The sequence below is a fragment of the Motacilla alba genome, chromosome 19 (genome assembly GCF_015832195.1).
Source record: "Motacilla alba alba isolate MOTALB_02 chromosome 19, Motacilla_alba_V1.0_pri, whole genome shotgun sequence".
Taxonomy (NCBI): domain Eukaryota; kingdom Metazoa; phylum Chordata; class Aves; order Passeriformes; family Motacillidae; genus Motacilla; species Motacilla alba.
The window spans coordinates 2,393,639-2,412,174 of NC_052034.1; the positions used below are offsets into that span (position 1 = coordinate 2,393,639).

The 18,536-nt window shown below is 41.6% G+C and overlaps 1 protein-coding gene across 3 annotated transcripts in view; it reads right to left on the reverse strand.

Annotated features, from left to right (window-relative positions):
- BRIP1 (BRCA1 interacting protein C-terminal helicase 1) overlaps positions 1–18,536 on the reverse strand; it is a 46,931-nt gene that overhangs the window by 22,422 nt on the left and 5,973 nt on the right. For all 3 annotated transcript variants that reach the window (XR_005259441.1, XM_038158219.1, XM_038158218.1), the window contains exons 7-14: positions 15,868–16,158; positions 15,198–15,419; positions 14,707–14,906; positions 11,766–11,898; positions 11,093–11,244; positions 10,838–11,009; positions 10,587–10,724; positions 10,089–10,250 (exon numbers count right to left, since the gene is read on the reverse strand). Coding sequence is in view for 2 of the 3 variants with exons in the window: in XM_038158219.1 (XP_038014147.1) it covers positions 10,089–10,250; positions 10,587–10,724; positions 10,838–11,009; positions 11,093–11,244; positions 11,766–11,898; positions 14,707–14,906; positions 15,198–15,419; positions 15,868–16,158 (1,470 nt within the window). In the remaining variant the exon portion in view is untranslated. The remainder of the gene's footprint in view (positions 1–10,088; positions 10,251–10,586; positions 10,725–10,837; positions 11,010–11,092; positions 11,245–11,765; positions 11,899–14,706; positions 14,907–15,197; positions 15,420–15,867; positions 16,159–18,536) is intronic.

Here is an 18,536-nt window from a genome sequence, read left to right on the forward strand (position 1 = left end):
GAGGCTCCACCTGCTTTCTCCAGCACATTTCCCATTTATTGCATCAGAGGCATCACCCAGCAAGGTTCTGAACCTGCCTGGTTCCCTCAGAGCTAATTCCAGGTGAATTCCTGCCTGATTTCCCTTCCCCAAGTGTCACAGAGCCTCTGCAATGAAATGCTCCATAAGAGCAAAATAAAAAATATTTTAAAAAATTAAATTATTACTTCAAGAGGATGTGCAGGGAGCTGGAGCCACGCCACACTGATTTTATTTATTCTGATATTTTACATTTCTCCCAGAATTCTGAAGGAAGATCACAGGGACTGAATTGTCCTAACAGGTGGTCAGGGAGTCTGTCCTCAGCACTTCTGGGAAAAAGCTGCCCTGCACTGGCAATCTACAGCACTGTGCTATTTCAGGAGATTTCTCTCTTGATCTATTTCTTCGCAGCAGAAAATGAGTTTGAAGGATAGAACTTCAAACCACGGAGGTGGGATTTTCAAGACTTTCCCTGGAAATGGTGTCTTTTCAAATGGAGAAGTAGCATATTTATTTTCTCCAGGAGAATTTTAAACAAACACGAAATAAACCCAAGTATTTAGGGCCAAGAACGGTGCTGAGGTCCCCACAGATGGTGGGAAATGTGGGGTAAAATCTGTGCTCATCCACACAGCCACTGCAGGGGGAAAAAAAGGAAAAAATTAAATAGATAAAGCTACTGTGCAACTGAACTAAACCCTGGCCAGGGTGAAAACCTCTGTATTATGGACAAGGTTCTGATCACCATGTGCACACTCCAGCACAATAAAAGGTGAATAATTCATCATCATTTTCCAAGGCAAAGTATGCATCACTCAGCTTGGGGGCAGCACGGGGGATTTCACCGGCAGCATTTTTCTTTGGGGACAATGACAAAGTGGTGCTCAGCAGCAGGAACCTGAAGCACTGAAGTGTGCTCCATGTGCCATAAATCAACACTGCAGCCACAGGATGTCTCTCTGGTCCCAACACAGCATCAATTTTTCAAGAACCCCCTTAAATAATGGAAAACGTGAACGGCGACAACAGTAATGAAAAATGAAATGTTTTGCACGCCAAAGGCTTTAGAATAACACTGTTAATATGTTGCTTCTGCAGCTAAAGAAGCTTTTTTGTAGAAATTTTCTCTCCAAAACCACAATATGTTTGCCCCCCAAACAAGCTGGAGAGTTTTTGTTCAGTCTTTGAGCTCTGTGGCAGCTGGTTAGGAACAACCTGGTTCAAAGCAAGGTTTCTTTTGTGGTTTTAAAATTAACCAAGACAACAAGTTCTGTGTTCCAGGAGCTGCTTGTACATCCACCCTAGGCTATCATTACACCTTCCCGTCCCAGGGAGGGAAAACCCTGCATGCAAAGAGAGCTCTCCAGAAAAATAAGATTTTTAAAAGGATGGTTTAAATGCTGGTCTGGAATAAAAAGGAAACTGATGAACTGCTCATGGATGAAGGCAGCATCTCCATGCTGCTCTTCCCCAGCCAGAAGCCAAGCTCAGTCATCTCCGAGCTCTTTGTTTTTTCAGAATAAAGGCAAAAAATAACCCAAGGTTGTCTGAGTGGCACATGAGCAACGAGGCACAAAGCCCCGGGAGGAGAGAGCCAAGGGAGGAAGGAGCAGCCTCAGCCCGGGCACGGGGCCACGCTGGGCCAGCAGGCTCCCCCAGGAGCTGCTCCTGGCACTGGGAACCTGCCCAGCCTGGCAGGGGGACAGCCCCGAGCTGCCTCTGCTCCCTCCCCAAGCCCAACAGGACATGCTTCATGTGCCTCCACCACATATACTGGACAATCCTAACAAACTAAATTAATTAATAAGCTAAGTATTTCTTCCAAGTTCCCAACTCGATGCCTTCTCCCTCCTTCCCTTCTGTCCCCCATAAAAGAAAAAAAATCAGAAAGAATGAAATAACAGACTTTTCTGATTCAGAGGACAATACCCTCTCACCTAATGATCAAAAATTGGAAGTGAAGGCTGAAAACTAAGTTTTTACTGTAGCACATTGCAAGTTATTTGTTTTGAAATTTTTGCTAAAAATTAGTCCATGACTGCTGTAAAATGATTCAAAGTGCAATGAATACTCTTTAGAATACATCACTCACTAATTAAATGTTCTCACACAGGAGCTTGCTTACCCTATCAGAAGGTAAAAGTGAGGCATGATTTTCCTCATTTTCTAAGACCCAAGTTGTTGGCTCCAGACCCCCCCAGTGATGTCCAATTCCTCTGAATTGAAAATAGCCCAAGTACTCCTTTCAATACATTGAATATTCAGCTTCTCGTATGAGCTGTTCTGATGCAGAACATGCTCCCTAAATAAATCCTTTCCAGTTATTTCTCTCATATCTGGTGTTTTTCACACATGAAGAAGTCACATCAGGCACTGAATCTTTCACAGACATGGCAAAGGCAGCACGAACTCTGCAGGCTGTAAAGGTTCAGAGCATTAATGTTAAAATAACCTGGGCAGGATACACCTTCTGGAGAATGATGTTGCTTATGGATATTATTCCCTGTCCACAACTGCTTTCCTTCCCTCTATGAAAACCTCCTGAAGAAAAGGACACGTGCACTCTGATATTTCCTGCTGGGACTCCATCATTCACAGAGTGCAAACTTCTTGACTGTGAAAACTCATTTTCAATGCAGTTCCTACATAAACTGGCGGAAAAATATGCAAGCAGCAAGTGTTAATTACAAGGGAAATTGGAGCAGGTGTTAACGAGCTACAACAATTCAGCTTGCAGCACTTTGACAAGTCAGAGCTCAGAAGTGAGAAACAATAATAGATTTTTCGTTTATTTTCCTGATGCTGTCTGCTCAGGGTATTGAAATTAACAGTGCAATAAAATATTAAACTGCCCAACTCTCAGGGTGTGAAATTCACAGGCCAGACGCTCATCTGCCAGCACGGCAGATAATTTTTTTAGACATAATATCCAATAATCTGCCACGACTGTCGCTCCGGATCGGGCTGTATGTGACGAGCAGCACCGGCAGCAAGGAGCAGCTCTGTGTAAAAAGCAAGTGCCACAGGGCACCTGAATTATTGCTCAGCCCTTGCTGGTCACCACAGCAGTTCAGCAAGTCACGAGCAGTGTGTTTGCTCATTCTTTGCAGGCTGCAATGCAATGAGAGCACGTGGGACCCGAGGCACTCGTGGGAATCTCCCCTGGGCTGAGGAGAACGTTCCAGCACGAGGAGGAGCAGAGGGAAAGGGTCTCAGGGCAGGGACAGCAAAGAGCTCCAAGCCCTCAGCTGCTGAGGCTCTGCACGGCACCAGGAGCCACAGCAGGGCATTCCTTTCATATCACCTCACCCACATTTCCAGTCACCCAGAATATCCACCTGAGTGCCTCTCCAGTTACTTGGTTCATTCACAGTCAGAGCCAGTTAAAGGTGCTGCAAACTCACACCAACAGCTCCAGAACATCAGCCACAGTGAAAAAAATCAGGATTTCCAGAGGAGGATCTTTATAGATTCTCCAATTACAGTCAACCACTGGTAAACATATTTTAAAAAACCCCAGAAACAAGAAAATGTTTCATCCCGGAGACTGAAAACAAAAAAGGATAATCTTGGAATGTGCAACATCATCTCTTCCCTTGAGCTGTCTCTGACACTTCTCTGACCTCCTGAGGAGCCACCACAGTTCACAAAGCCACCTGGAAACTAGCTAGGGAAAAAATGAATAAAAAGGATAAAACCTTTTCCTTTGCTCAGGAGATGCAGAGAGCAGCACAAGAACAGTCACAGGGAAGGGGGAAAGACCTGCTCGTCCAGCCACAGGCTCCCAGACCAGCTCCTCTAAGGTCTCAAAGCATCTCTAACATTTGGATTGTCTCTAATTCCCCAGAAACCAGGAAAATCACCCCACAACTGGTATGACAGCCATGATCCTCTCATGCTATTTAAGAAGGAAAACACATTTTGCAATTATCCAGATTGTCAGTTACCACCTCCAAAGAGAAAATTTTATCTTGGCCTGCTGTTGGTAACCAAGCAGTGGGAAAAAAACAACCACCAAAAATAACAAAACTCAGACAACTCAAGGTCAAAAAATTCTAAATGAAAACCATCTAATAAATCATTAAAGTTCAGGAGAACTTCCCTAGCCAACACCTCAGTTATTCCTCTGCAGAACCCAGCAGTATTCTGGCTGTGAGTTTGCTGCAGCCTCTGCAGCTCCACAAGAAGTGATCCTGCCAGGGTGTGAACTGCCAGCTCCATCTGCAAATTTAATTTGGCACAGCTGGATTGCACTGATGGCATTAAAGATAAATATTATATACCTGGTTATACAAAAACTCTCATTGCAGTTCTTTTTGTATGGAGTTGATCGTTCCTTCTGCTCCTGGCTTTTTTATTTGAAGCAATTTCTCAGCAGTGCCCAAAGCAGAGCAAAGTGTTGTGAGGGAATGGTTAAAGTCTTCCCTCTCACACAGGGACTTTTACAGACATTGCTATGCCCAAGTCGATGGGAAAAGCAAACTGCACAAAGATTTACAGAGCTCTTGGAGCTCTCAGAAGGCACCTCAGATAATTGTATCTTTGGATGACTGTGAGAGCCTCAATAGCTAGACAGTTTATATGACTGATATTGAAATGATGGAAAATAGAGAATTAAACTGAAAGTAGATACTGTATATGATTAATGGGAACAAAACCCCCATAAAACATAAAGAAGCCGAGATAAAGTTCAAAAGGAAAACTACCACTGCAGGGGAAGAGCAAAAAACAAGCAATGAAGAAATAATATGGACAAGTAAAATGAAATTCTATCTATGTTTATTAGGTGCAAATGTTGAAATGAATAATTTGGGAGCCATTAGAATTCAGCTTTTTTTAGAGCTCATTTTCCCCAAATCATGGCCCATCAGACAGAAACCACTTCCCTAAGATTCCAGCAGAGGAAGGACAAAGGCCACTGGCAAGAGTCTTTCCTTCCAAAGAGAACAAAAGCCCAAAGGGTCACCGTGGTGTCAGAGCCCTCTCAGGGGCAGCACCAGAACAACTCCTGGCACTTGCAGGGCACTGCTGAGCCCAGGGTGCCAGGACAGGCCCCAGGAGCCCCTCAGGAATTGTTTAATCACTCCTCCCTCACCCTGCTCTCCTTTCAGGCAGACGTTTGAGGCGGAAGGGTGCCAGCATCCTGTCCCTAAAGCCCTCTCCAGCTTTGGGGTTTCTCTGTCACAACTCCACTGCAGCTGTTCGGCTCAAACAAATGAGGCTTCTGGAGAAAGAGAAAACCTCTCCCTTGGGAGCAGAAAGCAAATGCTGGGCAGAAAGTGAGCATCATTATTAATTTACAATTATTTTGTAACTTACTCCTGAAATGCCAAACCCGCTCAAAGGCATCTTCTTTTCCATGCCAGGCATTAGCTGCAGTCAAAACATCTAAAATTGGATGACACCTTGAAACATTCTTGTTTCCGGGAGCATTTGAAGGCTGGAACTGTGTCAATTACATTCTCTAACACTAAAATTATGCAGAAAGTTAATGCTGATGTAACTTGAAAGAAGGAATTTCTGTCCTAAATGACACAAACAGATCCTTACACCCTGCAAATATTTACACACAGGAGTAAATCTCTTCTTCAAAGCCCTCCTAGAGCTGTCAACAGGAACATCAAGGAGATTATGACTCCTGATGAAGCATTTATCCCTGCATAGAACACAGAAATACACCCAACAGAAAAAGTTCAGCATTTTTATGGAACTTGGTAGATAATTCCTCAGAGCCCCCATCTGTGGTGCAAAGAACTATTTTCCTATTTAATTGCAAGTACACCTTTTAACTGCACGAACCTAATGGCTTCCAATTATTCCTCTGTACATAACACAAGCGAAAAGAGGCTGTGGAATGTTTCTCTCTTATCTGGATATTGTCATTTTACTGTCTCAAACTTCTAAAAACAAGCTTTTGGCTGGGGAGGAAATCAGCCAGCATCAGACCTAGTGGGGAAACCCTGCACTTGCTCAATGTCTGTGGCTCTTACATAGTTCCAGATGTTCAGAACATTAATAATGCACTAACTCAAAACCTCTTTTTGAAACTTTAGAATGTGCAAATTGCATTAAAACCTCTTTGCCCTCATTAATGGTATTGTTACAATCCCAGTACTCTGGAAAATGTTTTTTGGCATTTGTTTAACTTTGTGATATTGCCATTTACTCATTTTAACAGCCAGTGTTCAAATCTTAATGCTTTTAATAGGCTGGGCTAAACAGACTACCATCCTTTGGAAATTTATTGAAGTAATTTATTAAATAAGTAAAAGTTGTCTGAAAGCAGCATTGCTTTGTTTTATTGATGGCAGGAGAAATGGGTTTCTTATAATTTATTTACAAACCCATGTTTCAGGAAAGTTTTAGAAATGAAAATATTGTCTTTTCAGAGTTCTATTCATTACCGAAACACTTCTTGAAAACAAGAATTTCTACCAATCTCACGTATCTCAACAAGAAAAGGCTCTGTCTAAAATGAAGGAAAGCCAGACATTGGGAATTAATCATGAAATGATATCCCTGCCTCAGCCTGCCATACCTGAGGGTGCCACATTCACCTCAGGCCAGGTTTAAATCCACGTGGACACAGCCACAGGTTAAACTGAGGTTAACCAATCCTGTTGATTCCAAACCGTTCCCCTGAATATGCTCAGTCTGCTGAAAGCAGCTCCACGCTGCTCAGAGTTAATTAATATTGTTAATTCCTGCCTGTCTGGAGCTGTGGGAGGGTGCCAAGAATGGTTTGTCAGCACAAGGGCAAACAACACCTGCCTGGGACTCCTGGGCGGGTTTGGTGGATACCTGACCCAGGGAGAGGAGCTCCAGCCCAAAGGGATTTGCTGTCACCCAATGCTGGCTGTTCCCACTGCAGAAAACACCAGCAGCCCAGAGAGCAGGAAAATGGGATGAGACTGACAGAGCTTCAGCTCTGACCGAGCAGCTCCTGAAGTCAGGAGACAAAGAAAAACTCGGCTGTGAAATTCTGCATTTATTTTTGCAAGTGGCAAAAGTTGCTGTGTGTCATCACTATAACCTCACCCCAAAATTCTCAAGGAAAACAGCCAGTGCAGTGCAGCATAAATCAGTTATATGCTAATTTATGCTAATTTTGCCATGATCGTGGAATAGTTTGTGTTGCAAGGAACCTTCAAATGGGATCCAGTCCAATCTCCCTGCAACCTCGAGTTTTCAAGCAGAGAATTCTTATCAGTTCCTAAGTTTCCCTGTTGAAAACACTCATTCAGACCCTTTCCAACTAGACCTGTAAAAATCCTGCTTCCAAGTGATGACTCCTCAATTAGCAGATCCAAATTAAGCAACAATGCCTCCGAGAACACGACAAACCAAAGCAACATTAACATCATTGTCCAAAGCTTCTTTTGTTAAAAAAAACAGAAAAAGCTACTAAGAAAGGTCAGTTAATTCATCATGATGGATTATCACTAAAATTGAGAAGCATTAGCATTTTTCTCCTTGCTGGCTAGCCTGACTTTGATATGACACATATTGAATGAATCATCCAAGATGCAGGCACCAGGCAAGATATATCTTAATGCAGACAGGTTGGCAACATGAGCCCTAATGGGCCTTATCTTAATCTCGTTTAAAAGCATCTGAGATTTCTGGGCAATCTTTTCACCTCCTGATATTCTCTTTTATAGAGTGTTTTTTGCTGGAGTTGCTACTGATTTTCACATAAATGCATTTTTGCTGCATAGTATCACCAGTTTTAGGAGCCTTAAAAATGATGGAGCTTTGGAATTTAGTGAATGTTAAGATCAAGCTGATTTTTTAAAAAGTCAATGTGCCACAACTCCAACAATGACATTAAAAATGCCCGTGTTTTATGTGAATTCCCTCACATGAACCATCACAGCTGTTCACAACAGACACCTATCAGATGTGGGGAGGTACAGCTGATGGGCTGTTTGCCCATCCATATATTTTCCTCCACTGCATTAACTCCATATATTTGCTATAAATATATTATAAACAGCCACTCTTCAATTAAAAATATATTTATTCATAAAGGGAAATTTCTCTACTATTGTTTTTTCCCCATTCACATTGCAGGTAGTAATTCCAAACTGAAATCTAATGTACATACCAAACTAAATTCCAGCTCCATCAAACCACCTGCATAAAAAGTACTTAAAATTCAAAGCATTGTCCTCAGCCTTCCAGACAGGAAAAAAAACCTTTATTTGTCACTTATTCCAAAGTTGAAGCTTCAATTCATAAAACAGATTGAGCCATCAAAAAATCTGCTTAAATCATAATAGCGAGGTCCATGATCATGTGTATTAATCAGATCTTGACAGCCTTGAAAAATTCCTTTGAAGGCTGCAGCTTTTTAAAGAGAGGCAGCAATTTCCTGTGAAAATCACTTTTGAAATGCAAATATTCTTTATGATGATGAAAGAATACTGTGTTTTCCCTGTATTAATGTGCTTACATTATTCTGTATTTTCAACATATTAATCTCAGACTTAAAGGCAACCCAATCCCAAATAAAAGTAGTAGGAAGAAAAAGGGCATCCATAGAAAAATATTGGCAATGTGATTTTAAAATACCATCCTTCAATTGTCTGCAATTTCTATTTATCAATACTTTGCTGGGCTCAGGGAGTGTCCTGCAAAGAACAGAACACAGCGTGTGCAGGGTGACCTTTCAGTCAGGCAGAAGGGCAGGGGGGGAAGGTTCCAGAGCTGGCCAGCAATTGTTTTCCTCCTTTAGTAAATGTCATTACAAAGTCTCTCAGTACTTGCAATTCACATTACTATTCTCATAAAAACTTTCATAAATATTTGTCAGCTCTGGATGTGGAAGATCAACTCTCCAACACGACACGCTTGGAAAGATAACGCTGGAAACTGAAAGATGCTCCAGTTAAATTCTTAAATAAATTGGAGATTTTTTGGTCAGACCATTTCCTTTGCATGGAAGCGCAGGGTTTCGTGAGGTTAAATAAATTTATGGTCAGTAATCTGCTTTTTTCAGGGGCTTACATTACCTGGTCTGATGTGGTCACCTAATGGTTACTGTCGGGAATTGCACTGTGGTTCCAATTCCTAAAGACACCCAGGCAAGAAACAACCCTCCCTTTGCAGCCTGCCAGTTAAATAACGAAAGATGAAGGGATTCTAAAAAAAGAATAAGTAGTTTTTATTTCATTTTGTAAAATATTCTCTGTTTATGAACCTTAGGGATGAGCGGAAAGGTCTGAAATTCTATTTCCATCATGTTGCAGTTTTTAATCATTTGGTAGGATTTTTTTGAGAGGTCTTTGTGTTTTGTCTGTTAAGATGATTTTTAAAAATCATAAATAATCATTTAAAAATTAAAAAGTCACAGCCTTGCAAGCAGTACAGAAAAAATGAGTATGAGTTACAGAATTATCTTGCAGGTTTATATTCCTGTTCCTGACCATAAACAACAGTAACAACAAATAGAGAAGAAAGCAGAACTACTGGGAGATCCAGATTAACCATAATTAGATAACTGTTGTCAGTGAAATTAGATATTACATAGTTTGAAATGGAGAAATTTGATTCCTTTCAGCCAATGTCAGTGAGCAATTCCCCCGACTAAAGAAAAATACACTCCAATCTCCAATGCAGTGAAATGGAACAAGAAACAAGGGAAGGAGAAATTAACTGGATGAATTCTGCATTCTGATAGCACAGAAAGAACATGCAAAGACATTCTTGCTGCTGACTTATACAGAAAGTATCATTCCATGGTGTGATTTTTAATTTTTTTCTCAATAAACAATTTCTAAACCTTCAGGGAAACAACATAAGGAAAATTTATGGATCTGGCTGGTTTTATGGTAATGCTAATTGAAATGGTTGTCCATGTTAATAAGTGCATCTGTTGAGAAAAACCAAACACGTTTGCTCATGACAACAAACCTGAATGCCAAGAAATACCAATCCAATCCCCCTGTGTTCTCACAATCCATTTATTGGATAAACATTTCTGTGTATCGATGCATAAAGCAGAAAATCACACCGTGCATTTTCAAAGGTGTGTGGTCTGAGAACGGCAATTCAGATTTCCTTACCTTGTAGGATGGCAAAAAGCACAGAATTCCTTGGCCAACTGTCTGACAGACTGCCAGCAGCAGGGCTCCCACCTCGTCCTGGAACTCGAAGGTCTCTGCGTGCTGGAAGGTGGCACACAGCTTCCGCCCGTTGGGGCCCGCTCCCACCGTGCCAACCCAAACCTGGGGGGCCACAGGGACAAGATTAACTCTAAAGCAGGCTGGACAAAGCACATCAGGCTCAATAATGACATTTTAAGTGGGAAAGAAATATTGAGATAGTTGTCAAATTCATTTCAGTACTTGAAGCGCAGTGATTGATATGAAATTGAACTTTTCCAGGGAAATGTGTCTAAAAATTGCCTCTTTATTCATTTGAAAATGTCCGTCTCCATTGCATTAAGCCAAGTCTAGGCCTCTCTTTTAACTGACAGCATGGGTTTGCCATCACTTTTGTTTGTTTTTTGTACCATGGGCAGCATTAGAGCTCAGGAGAGGGAACAGCCAAGCCCAGCCTACCTGGGAATTCCGGATAACGTGATTTGCCTCCAGCTGAATGGAAAACTTCACACCAAGCTCTGAGGAAAAGGAATCCATGGGAGAGAGTGTGCCTGATGTCAGAACAATTGTTCTAACTTCATTTAAGTCAGAAAAAGCCTAGGTGGGGGAAAGAAAAGCAGGGATTTAGAAAATCAACACAATCTCTTTCAGATCTGATGTGGTTTTGTTATCACTCAGATTGTTTTATCTTTTCTTCACACTCAGCTCACCACAGCAGGGTTCAAGCACCAAAAATTCAGCATGTGGACAAGGGTTTTCTGCCTTGAACTCTTTTTGTGCTTGGGCCTCGGGAAGAAGGAACTTGTATCTGCATCATCACGTTGGTCTTCAGCCATCCAGGTGTAAGTTTGTTGTAGAGCAACCCTGTAATCATCTGCAAACCTACACAGAGAGAGAAATATCAGTAAAAACTACAATGAAGCAATCAAACTGTGAGCATTCAGCTGATAAATGTTAGGCCTGACCTGCTGCTCTCTTTGAAGAGACAGGAAAGGACCATGAAGAGGCCTTTGAGCACGATCTGTGCTGCAGGGCTCACGATTGGCACCTCGATAGTTTCCTCTCTCCCATGCATGGATACTTTTTCTTCTTTTTCCAGGACAGCAACAAGATGTTTCTGCAAGGGGCAAATTCCGTATTAACAACATTTTAAGTGTCTTCTCAAAACCAAAGTTTAATAGAGATACAAGACTGTCAGCTCACTGCTTTAAAAGTTCATTTAAAATACCTATAGAATCAGAGGAAAAGGGCCAAGGGAAAGGGAGCAATACTTTCAATTTTTAACAATGCTTTTAACTTAAGTGGCTTACACAGAAAGGAGGGATAAACTTGAAAATAGGGTAAAAACATTTCAACACTCAATAAAAATGCAGCTGGATAGAACGGGCCAAAATATCACTGGTTCAATCCAAATAATTGTATGTGAGCAATTGTATCCTTCAAAACATTGATTCTCCACAAATTGCAGTAGCTCGAGTGGATTACTCCTGGTTTTCATCAGGAATCATTTTCAGACAACTTTTCAGTATTGCAGTAAATGAAAAGAGCTGTTTCCATTTAACTCATGTGCATTTTAAGATGTTGAACACCACCAATACTGTGCACGGCGGTGCTCGTTAATCCAGCACATAACATTACCTGTAAAATGGGAAAAGTCATCCCAGTTATTCCCATTTTGTACAAAAAGCTGAGCATTTCTTTGCCACTCCACACCTTACAGGCAGTTTCATAGGCTCTCTCCACCAGCTGCCCAGAGCTCTCCTGCAGCCAGCTGAAGGAGAGAAAAAGCAGAAATCATTTCAGCATTGATTTTAGAGATTCAGAGACACTTTGCACGTACAAAGCAAACCTCAAAAATTGCACCAGACTTCGAAGATGATGATAAATGTTTTACTACATGTAAGGAGAGAGATTCTGCTTTTCCTTTGTGCCTGTTTTTCACTGTTGAACTCCCAAGGAACTGCTTTGGATGCAGCTCATTGAAATGAGAAGAAAATTTCTCCCCACATGTTTATACTTTATAAAATAGATAATAAAGACAAGGAATTAAAATGTAATTTCTTCTTATGATATGTCAGGCTCATTCAAGCAAGACTTCTGCTGCATATCTAAAGGCACTCATCACGACTCCAGTTGCTGCAGGTCGGTTTATCATCCCTGTCAACTGCTGACTTTCCAATTAAGAACAAATCCTGAGGCACGAAATGAACACTTTGCATATTTACACATGGAAGGGAAAGTGGGGCAATAACGAGTGCCCGTTTAAACCTACCCACAGGTACTGGCAACTGCTGCAACTGGAAGCAGAATTACAATTGCAGTACAATGCAAAATGTGACTGACTGCTAGAAGCACGAGCTAAACATGGAGATGATCTCATTTGTGGCAGAGCTGGAATTTTCTCTGACTGAGCATGTCCTCCTTCATCCCTGCAGTACCACGAGCCCTTGTCTCTGGCTAGAAAAGCAGGCAGCTCCCTCTCTCCCAGCAAAGGCTGGAGCTGTCTGCTCCATCAAAAGGCAGGAGGCATCACAAAGACAGCTGTCAGTGCTGCAACAGCTCAAAACATTCACCTGCAAAACCAGTTCATCATTAGCAACTCCAGAGCAAGGCTCTGGGACTGCTTCAGTTCTAGATTTCCTGCCCTGTCACCACAAATAATCTGACCCATGGAACAATTAAAATATACCTTCCCTTCTGCCACGTTAAATGCAAACAAAACCCCACTAATACTGCCACAACAATCACTTCTTTGGCTGAAATTTGCTTTATCTCATTAAGGAATGGTGATCACTAAGACTAAGGCCCCAATTCCTCAAACGAAACATCAAAAAGACCTGGAATTGAAATTAGGACAAGGCCCCTGTGACAGGAATTAAAGAGATTTACAATGGGTAAAACCCTTCAGGAAATGTAAAATGTTTCCCTGTTATGAACTTCAAACACCATCACATATTTTTGAAATAATAAATGCAAATACAAACTTAACACAATGGCCAAATATCAGCAAAATACACCTTAAATTCTCAAATAAATTCCATCTAACATTAAAGCATTTACTTGCAAAGCTTGTTAATTTATATTTAGAGCTAAGCAGGAAGCATAAAGAAAATGAGCTTGATTCCCAGAAAGGTTATCTCTGGTTTTGAAGTGAAAATTGCTGTATGCAGTATTTCCAGGAAAAGAATGAATGGATGTTGCACACATGCACTCAATTCCAGGAAGAGTATTTGCTGCTTCCCTCGCTACCAGAACATTCCACTGTTGACACAGCATATTCCACTGAACAGAGTGATCAGTCCTGCCCAGTGTGCAGCTCAGCAGCAGAGCCTGCCAGCACACCTCCACTGGCCTGGCTGCACATTCCTCCCCAAGGTCACTGCAGCACCCCGTGGCACTAAGCCCATCCTTAAGTGCTTTCTGGAATGAGGGCCCAGGATCTTTAGAAGTGAAAGAAGATTTTTTTTTCGTAGCTCCCCATGCATTTGGCAAAGCCGTGTCACTGTGCAGGTGCATTTTACCTCTTCCTGGCTATTTACACCCAGTCCTCTGCTTTCCAGCAACTGCTTTTCATGCTGCTGGCAGATTTGCCAAGACAATCAACCTTAGTTTTCCTGATAAGGTTAAAAAGCTTGAGGCAATCAAATCTTCAGCCATGCTGTTCTTATCTTTTACTAAAGTTTAACATTTGAAATATCCAAGGTAGGAGAATTGGCTTCTGCCAAGCAGAAAAAGTGCCTTGTCTCGGTGTGACACAAACTCTGAGCAGAGATGAGGATGGGAGAGTGAACTCCTCCTGTGCTGTGCTGTGCTGCACAGTCCATTGCAGCACAATGAAACTGCCCACACTGGAGCAGAACTCAGTCAACTGCAAAGCCACTTGTAGCATTATTCACTTTTTCCTGCTGACTTTGATACCTCTAATTCCCCCAAAAGACTTTGCTCTGGACCTCTTCTTTCTTCCCAGGCTTCTGTCCGTTTGCTTTTGTTACACCCCCTCTCATGATTTCCACCTTACGCTCAGCTCTTCCCCTTCCAGGAAGTTGTTTCCCAGGGAAAACAAAGGGCCTGACTGACAAATTCACTTTCAGCTATGAAGAATTCAGTGGATTCCAATATGATTCCAAGAACAGATTCCAAACCATTCCAAATGCTTGCTGTCCAAGGCTCTGAAAGCATTCTATAAACATGAACTAATTAATTCTTTGACAAAATAATGCTGTTATTATTTGTCAAATAAGCAAACGTGTGAAATAGAAAAAATCATCTTATGAAAATTTTCATACTGAGCTTTATAAAGCAGGAGTCCAAAAAAGCCTCCTAAAGAGCAGCACATGATTCAAGAGCACAAGACTTTTCAAAAGAGAACTTCAATGTTTCCATGTGAGACCAGCAGTTCTTTGAATAGATCAAACCCTGTGGATTCCTCAAATGAACATAAATCAAACAACTGCATAGTTGTAAGTGCACCTTTGTTGCATTTTATCAGATGCGACAGAATAACTTATACCATCAAAGGGAATCTAAAGGCCATTTTATCAAATATTAATTGATATAAAGCAATAAAAAGATGCCTTACTTTATCAAGGAGCAGCAGACAGCTCGGAGGGGCTCATGGTGCTTCTGCCTGATGTTGTTGCTGACCATGAAATCGAGCTCCTCGCGGGCAGCTCGGAGCTGGCTCTCGCTAACCCCGAAGCTCACGGACTCCCGAGCACAGTCCTCAATGTTGTGGGCTTCATCCAAAATGACGACTTGGTCTTTTAGGTTAATGTCCATCTAAAAATGATAATTATTGTCTGCTGAAACAGACTGAAAGACATGAGAAACAGCGACTAACAGGAGGCTGTTGCAAAATGCATATTCTGCACCACAGCGCAAATGAAGCTTTTCAGGTTTTGAATCAATTTCCATAACCTAGAAAATATCCAAGGGGGAAAAACCCCAGGAGTTATTTTATAGATAGCATTTTGGACACGAATGGGATCTCAGCTGACCATACAAACATAACATTCAGTGGGTCATTTCTTTTTAACTTCAGTTCTTGCCACTTCTCACCAATATACTCACACTGTCCCGGATCTGTGGGTCCAGGAGGTAATTGTAGGGACAGAACACGATGTCTGCCCCCACCATGAGCTCCCTGGCTGCAAAATAGGGACAGGCACGAAGCTTCCTGCCCAGGCCCACCAGGTCTTCAATGTCCCAAGCCTGGTACAGCCCAGGGGCAGGCTGCAGGGCGTGGTGCTCACTGAGCTTGTGAACACCGTGGTAATAAGAGCAGGACTTGCCCTGAAAGCAAAGAAGAGCAGAGACTTAGTGGGTACAAGAAACAACAAAAACCAAGCAGGCTAAAATCCTCCAAAGTTCCTCACCTTTGGCCATTTCTCAGCAACATTTCTAACAGCTGCTCTTTATGCCAGACAGTAACACCTCATGTCAAGTAAATCCATGTTTCTAAAATGTACATCAATAAAGGACACTTCTTTCTTCTTCATTTATAAACCCGGAGATAATTTAAGTCTTATTACACCATTAACCTGGCAGTCAGAAATCTTATTCCTGCCATCCTAAGTTTTTACAGTATTGCTACTGTGTATCAACATTTTATATTTAATTTTAATGCCACCAGGCAGTATTTAACCAATATAATATAAAGAAGTAAAAAATGTTACTCATTCCAGCTGTTAAATGTGACTTTGTTTAATGAATGCTCATTTTCTCAAATAAAATTACTCACATGTTTTCCTTCCAGCAGTTCTACACACATTTCATTCCTGTTACTGCTGTTGGACACCACAGGATGAATGCAGGTGTAATCCCTGCTGGAAAGGATTGTCATGGGGACACAGGAGTACGCTGTCCTCTTCAGCTCCCTGCTGATCTGCGTGATTTGCTTGTGTGTTCGTGTCCCAAAAAATATTTTGGGAACACACAACCGATCTCCATTTTCTTTCTTCTTTGCGTGACTGGGATCTTTATCAGGCTCTTTCCCAGAAGCACAGGAACACTCAGTGCAAGGGCCAGGAGGCTGCAAACCAAGACATAAAAATGATGCACAAAATCACACTGGGAGTGTGCTCAATCTGCTTATGGTCTGGAAGTGCCCTCTGGGATAGCTGCTTCAGTCACCAGGGCTGCCCATCAAGCTGCAACAAGTTCTACAGTGGTAAAGCAGCACATCCTTGTGCCTGGAAATTTCTAAAAAAATACCTTCCAGCGATTACAATTTTATCATAACCCAATCAGAGAGAATTATTCATCCAGTGGAATGTTAACACACGTGAATAATGCAAATAAAACTTCTCCCATTGAAGCTTCAGGCCAGGACACTCTTGTTACAGAGCAAGAGTCCAAAACCTTCAATAAAGAAAACTGGGAACAGATACTCAAATTAAAATATTTTTTTTCCTTAAAGCAAGCAGAAGAACTGTAGACAGTTCAGGAGCTCTGTGTGCAGATAAAACAGACTGCACCACACACTCCCCATGAGAAACATACTGGCTGTGCCATTCTGCCAAAGGCCATCGAGTAACCAGGAGAATAAAAGAAACACAGGGAATAATTCTAAACAGAACCTAATCCTGTAAAATACTTGTTAAAAGCCATTTCTTTTTCTTCCTGAGAAGCACCGCTGTCAGAACATTAAATACTGGAACAACTGACATGAAATTGTCATAACAAATTTGAAGAGCCACACAGGAAACAAGGAACTCAAGTGTAACCACGTCCAAACACACCTCTCACGAAAAATGAAGAGTTCTCCCAGAGTCAGACAGTTTGTATCTGGGCTCCGGGTGGAAGGGCAGGTAACAACATGTAGCTGCCCACTGCAGTACTCCTCCCTCCCTTGAATTGTACCAGTGAGATTACCCATGACAAACAAATGCTAAGTCATGCTGTGTGTTACACCGCAGCTCTGGGGATCAAGCTGTCTTCAGCTTCCACTCCAAGGAAAAGCAAGTTCGTGTTACCCTCAGCCCCACTCAGCCTTGGCTGCCATTAAATATTACAATACACGATAGAAAGCATGTAAATGTAACCCTCCGGAGCTGCCACTCACTGGGATAAAAGGTTCACTGATGTGCCAAACAAACAGGCCTCAAAGCAGATAAAGTTACACCCATGCTGGAATTGTTACATTCCCCTCTCAGGTTGCCAGCAACGGCAGATTTCATTACCCTGTGCTGCCACATTAAATAGCCACTTCCAAATATCCTGCCTCCTATATTGAATAATTACTTCTTCACTGAAAGGATAAAAAGAAGAGTTATGAATGGGGCTCTTGTCACCAGGCAAGCAGGAAACAGCTGACATATGGTATATGTTACATACGTGCAATGCCCGGCTCTGCTCACACTGAAAGCTCCAATGCTACCTTGATATTTCTATCACTTAGATTCTGCTTTGCTCCTGGAAATAATGAAAACCACATTACCCAGCTAAAAATTCATTTAACTGAAGCACTGACTGTGGAGGGCCTTGAAGAATTTGTCTATCTTTTAATTTTAATCCAAGTCAGATTGTGTTTGCAGAGGGAAAAACAATACACAGGACACCAGGATGAGACTTTGCCACTAATATTTCACTGCTGTGCTAAGCCAAATAAAAAAATAGAAAAATATGAGGACCCATCAGGCAGCTGTTTGGCCAGAGTTCTTAGAACAACAGGAAAATGCAGCTCAAATGAATATATAAAAACATGAACAGAAGGTTCTCCTGTCATGGGCTTAAAATACCAGATATTATACTTTTCATAAAAAAGAAATAAAGTGTTCTTATGCGTGAGGCTTATAAATTACAGTATTTTACAGGTGGGCTTAAAAGTTTGGTTTAAGAGGTTTGGAATTGGTATAATACCAGCATTAAGAAGCACTTTAGCCATTATTCCAGTACTAAAACGTTACCTTTAGCTTTGAAAAAAGTTTTATGTTCAAAAAACACTCAAACCCACAATACTGAGAAAGTTGTAAACTCGGGCTGATTTTATAGTAAGTAGTTAAGAAATAAAACTGCCTGCAGTAGTCACAGCATTTCTGAAAGCCACAGGCACCATTAGCCCCAAATACTTTAATAAATACAACCTTTTTAGGAGGTCCTTCATAATGAAGAAAAACTTTAGAGAATTGGTTAAAACACAGCTTAAAAGTTGAGTTCTCCCTATTCTTTCCACATTACTCCAGTGAGTCGATTTGCACTTGAATCCTTAAAATACATCTTTAAACATTATTAAAGGCAAACTATTTTAACGGTGTATTTCTCTAAGAATTAACTGTGGAGATCATATAGCAGCACCTCATGTGGTGTTCCTCTCCCATTCCTCCAGCAGAAAGAAAGCAAACTCTCCATGAGCAAGGGGTTTCCTTGGCAGCGCTGTCTCAAAGCACAAATTTTACACTCACACCACAG